The 5259-nt window shown below is 42.3% G+C and overlaps 1 protein-coding gene across 1 annotated transcript in view; it reads right to left on the reverse strand.

Moving 5' to 3' along the window:
- Window positions 1-5058, reverse strand: part of TMED10 (transmembrane emp24-like trafficking protein 10 (yeast)) — a 34130-nt gene extending 29072 nt beyond the window's left edge. Inside the window, exon 1 of the mRNA XM_012656172.1 lies at window positions 4767-5058. Within this exon, the coding sequence (XP_012511626.1) occupies window positions 4767-5051 (285 nt within the window). The 5' untranslated portion in view covers window positions 5052-5058. The remainder of the gene's footprint in view (window positions 1-4766) is intronic.
- Between the last annotated feature and the right edge of the window lie 201 nt (window positions 5059-5259).

Below are 5259 nucleotides of genomic sequence, written 5' to 3' on the forward strand. Positions count from 1 at the left end.
AAAAAAAAAAAAAAAAGGATTGATGGAAGCATGTAAGAGGTGTGGAAAAAACAAAGACTGATCCAGGTTAAGAGAATATTATGTTCAAAGAACTGCAAGGTGCTTAGTATGGCTAGAGTCAGAGCGGGAGGAAGGAAATAAAGAGGAAGAGGGAGAGATCAGAGATGAGGCAAGGACAGTGCCTATTCCTTTGATCACTCATTGCTTATGATGAAGTCCTACTATGTGCCAAGCACTATATTAGACAAGCACTGCAATGATGAATGAGACATAGCCAAGGAGCTTATATAGTCGATCCCAGGAGACTGGTAAACACACAATTGCAACAGAGCGATACACGACAACACAGGTGTGTTTACTGGATATTAAGATTCTCCTAGATGGTAAAAAGGTGAAATCAGACAGGTTAATCAAGGCACTACATTCAGAGATCCTTCTAAAGAGAGTACCTCATTCACTACAACCACCAAATACCAGGCCCTGCTGGCAGGTTTGCACTATAGAAAGTCCCCAGTTCTCCTCCTACCTCAAACCAAACCACAGCTGCTTGAATCAGAGGAGGACATGTGACCAAAGAGAAGACAATCCATAGGCTGATCAGAGACCTAAAACGTGGCCTGGCATATAAAGAGGAGCTCTTGCACTCAGCAGTTGCACTTCGGAAGCCAAAATGATGCATAGAATCCTTGAGGCAGAGTCTGAGGCCTGAGTGGTCAAAATATAAGAAAAAGCGGAAGTGAACAGGCACTATGAAAAAGATTGCAGAGCTCACAAATGTGTTCTGTGGCCTGCAGAGTATATTACATTTTAAAAAAATGACACCCAGCTTGTGGTCTCTAAATACTATTCCCCACAGAAAAAGGAATCAGAACTCCTTGGAAATAGCTGCTCTGTCAGGGGATAGACATACACAAGATAAGCCTAGAACAACACCTCAGCGTGCCAGAAAACAAGGCGGCTATCAAAGCATAACAGGATTGTGTCAAAAGGATACAGGAGCCAATATGAAGGAGCCGAAAGGACAAATTGAGCATAAAGAATGGATACAACTGACTAAAACACAATGAATCTAAAAATTGAAATGGGCCGGGCGCGGTGGCTCACGCCTGTAATCCTAGCACTCTGGGAGGCCTAAGCGGGCGGATTGTTTGAGCTCAGGAGTTCGAGACCAGCCTGAGCAAGAGCGAGACCCCGTCTCTACTAAAAATGGAAAGAAATTAATCGCACAACTAAAAATACATAGAAAAAATTAGCCGGGCATGGTGGCGCATGCCTGTAGTCCCAGCTACTCGTGAGGCTGAGACAGTAGGATCGCTTGAGCCCGGGAGTTTGAGGTTGCTGTGAGCTAGGCTGACGCCATGGCACTCTAGCCCGGGCAACACAGTGAGACTCTGTCTCAAAAAAAAAAAAAAATGAAATGAAGCAATGAATTCAGTATAATACTTAAAAAAAAACAACCCTCATTGGACTACACAGGAAGTAACACAGGCAGCAATTCCTTACTCTGAAAATTGTTAGAAGAAATGTTTCCTGCATTTATCCTGCCTACATGAATTATAAATTTTAGGGTAATAGTCTTAATTGATGAATTCCTTAAGAATAATTTTAGCTAATATATATGGAAGGAATAACAAAATTAGAAAATCATCACTTTGTCACTTTAATGAAATAATAAATTCATACAGTAGTCATTAGTGGATTCGTAAGTGAAAGACTAATGGGAATCTTTACAATGGAAGCTTTAGGCTCTCACTACCTGGCCAGACAGAAAAATGCACCCCGACCCCAAGATGTCTACATCCTAATCCCCAGAATCTATGAATATGTTATCTTACATGGCAAAAGGGACTTTGTAGAGTGATTAAATTAAACTGATGGTCTTGAGATGGGGAGATTATCACTAGGGTCCCTATAAAGGAAAGGAGGAGGCAGGAGAGTAAGAGAATGAGATGATGATGGCAGAGGAGGGAAGAAAGGAAGAAGAAAGAGGGGAGAGAGAGAACATGTAAGGAAGAAAGTGGCGAGAGGAAAGGGGAGGGAAAGGGAGAGAAGAGTTGAAGATATTGTGCTACTGGCTTTGAAGATGGAGGAAGGAGACATGAGGCAAAGAATGTAAGTGGCCTCTAGAAGCTAGAAAAGGCAAGAAAACTGACTCCTATCTCCACAGGGCCCCCCAGCTTCCACAAGGAACACGGCCTTGGTGAAATCTTGATTTTAGGACTTCTGACTTCCAGAACCGTTAAGATAAATGTCTGTTGTTTTAAGCCACTTAAGTTTGTGGTAATTTGTTAACAGCAGCAGGACACTAATATGCACCTGATCCCACTGATCAATCTTAGCAGCAGTAAGGGGCACAAAAAGTACTGTGTGTTCCTCCCATGATGCCACATGAAGTACCCTCAACAGAAAGATAAACTTGAATTTAACTACATTTTTATAGCTGATACCTTTTATAAGAAATATTGGAGAAGAACTGGTTAAAAGACACCTCTAGGAAGCAAACAGATCCAAAATGTAGGACATTCTCTGAGGGCAACTGACTCTGATAATTCAATTGCAGGCAAAAAAAAAAAAAAGGTGAGGCAAAGAGTAGACTGCTTAAAGACTTGAGAAATACAACAAATTAATTTTAAATAGATATTTTTGAGACAAGTGGGAAAATCTGAATATGAACTGAGTATTAGATATCAAGAATTTATCAATGTCAATTTTGTGTGATTATACCCAAATAATACTATGGTTATGTTCATATTTTAAAAGAGATTCATTCTGAAGTATTCAGGACTGAAATACTATGACATCAGGATTTACTTTAAAACAATTTAGCGTAACAGGATAAGAGGGAAGCAGTTAAGATGATACAAGTGTGGCAAGATCCTGATAATTGCTAAATCTGAGTAATGGGTACAAAGATGGACTCATTGTACTATTTTCTGTAACACTGAAAACAAACCAATACCAAAATCAATTTGAACTGATTGGTGACATTTAAAAATCTGGAGCTTTCACCTCAAATCTGGATTTCTGACTTCATGTGAAAAATCAGATGTGGCAAAATGGGGGATAATTTAGAACAGTAGAGACTTATCATCACTACTGTTTTTTTTTTTTTTTTAATATCTGGCCTAATTCATTCATATTACCTACTTGGCATTTGGGTTTAGAACCCTGTCTGATTAAGCTGGTTAGCAGGCAAGAGAACAGAGTAGAGACGGGAGAACAACTGAGTGATGGCGAAATGCTAATGTGTAGATGCAAACTCCTGCTTGAGGTTCCTTCAGCAGCCATAAATCTAATGTAATTCCCATAAGGCCATGCTACATACACCGAAAATAGTTTATATCTCCCCAAAAAAGTAGAAATAAATTACATTTATTATCACTACTGAGTTCCAGTACCTTAAATGTAAATTATGGTCCCATTATATCTGAAGCTTTATTAAAAAGTAAAAATGGCCAAGCATGGTGGCTCACCTGTAATCCTAGCACTTTGGGAGGCCCAGGTGGGACTTGTGTTTGAGGTCAGGAGTTTTAAATCAGCCTGAGCAAAAGTGAGACCTCATCTCTACAAAAAATAGAAAAACTAGCCAGGCATGGTGGTGCGCACCTATAGTGCCAGCTACTCAGGAGGCTGAGGCAGGAGGATCGCTTGAGCCCAGAAGTCCAAGGTTGCAGTGAGCTATGATGACACCACTGCACTCCAGACAGGGCGACAGAGTGAGACCCTGTCTTAAAAAAAAAAAAAAGTAAAATGTTTCTTCCCAGTTAGTCTAAAAAGAGTACCATTGTGTTAAAAACAAAACAAAACAACAACAAAAAAAAGACCACCACCAGACTTATTGTGATTGAATAAGATTACCTAAAATGCAATCAAATCCTGACTGATATAAAACTATATTAACGTCTGAAAGACCAGGCCAGGAGGCCACTCTTTTAACTGCAAAATGGGACCAACTATTACTATGGTAATAGTTGTCACCATCCAAGAGTACAGTTAATATTTACATAAGATTTAGCCAACACCAGACTCTGGCATACTAAAGAAAAAGGACTAGAAACTGAGACCGTTTTGTAACCAAAAATCAACTTTAATCAATTACAAGAATTACAAATTTAAAACAAGGAAAGAGTAAGATTGCAGTATTTTTCCCTCAATATACTTAGCTACCAAACTAAGAAATCAATTCCATCTGTGACATTTACTAGTTTAGTCTACCTCTCTAAGCCTCAGTTTCCTCGTTCGTAAAATGGGGCTAACAGTACCTACCTACTCCGAAGGATAATGCACGAACTAAATAGTAACGTATGTAAAGTAGCACAGGAACTGACACAGCAGACGCTCAAAATAGCAGATTTTATTAATCACAGTCAGCTTTACTGTCTCCATTATTTTCCTACAAGTAGTGCTGTGTCCTATGACACCAATCCCCATAAATACTCAACATCGAAAGACTTCTTTGGAGAAGTTCAAAGTACGTGAGACCAAAACAGGTACAGGACCCTGACAATGGCCACCCCAGCTCAGCTGTCATCACATCCGCCAAGGCCTCGAGGCCCTTCTATGGGTTCCCAGGCATTGGTGCTCAGCCCCGCCCCGCTAATGGCAACGAACGGGGTGAGGGGGCGGTCTCCACCGCACGTCCTTCGAGGTCGGGAGAGGCCAGGCCAACCCCCAGGCCTTCGCTGGTCCGACTCCCCTGTTCCCGGGCCTCCCCCCGCCTAAACCTGTGGTCTTCCCTCCCGGCCCCACGCCGCCCAGTGCCGCACCTTGAGGTGGCTGCGCAGGCCGCCCGCGCCTCCAGACTGGTCGGAGATCTCGTACGCGCCGGTCACTAGCAGGTCCTTGTGGATCTCCTCGCGGAGGCACTTGCGAGAGTTAATGGGCAAATGGAAAGAGATGGCGAGGACCAAGCTGGGGCCGAGCAGGAACACAAGTAGCAACGCCAATGGGCAAGGGCCTCGCCAGGCTAGTGGGCCAGTCAAACCAGACATGGTGCCGGAGACTCGTTCACCTCCCGGGGCCTCTACAGCGCCGGAACCGGGAGGACCCATGTGACTCACCTCTGACCCACTGATGCCGCCCACGCCATTTTTGAGTCTGGCAAATAGAGGCAGACTGTATAGTGAATCTTTTGAAAGGGAAGAAACCATGTGATACTATGTCACAAGTTTAAGTGATTAAAGAAGATTTTCTAGAAGATTATTGCAAAAATTTTATTTTTGTTGAGGTTAGTGACCATTGAGTCGGCCATGGCAAGTA

Source organism: Propithecus coquereli, unplaced genomic scaffold (genome assembly GCF_000956105.1).
Source record: "Propithecus coquereli isolate 6110/MARCELLA unplaced genomic scaffold, Pcoq_1.0 Scaffold5, whole genome shotgun sequence".
Classification (NCBI taxonomy): domain Eukaryota; kingdom Metazoa; phylum Chordata; class Mammalia; order Primates; family Indriidae; genus Propithecus; species Propithecus coquereli.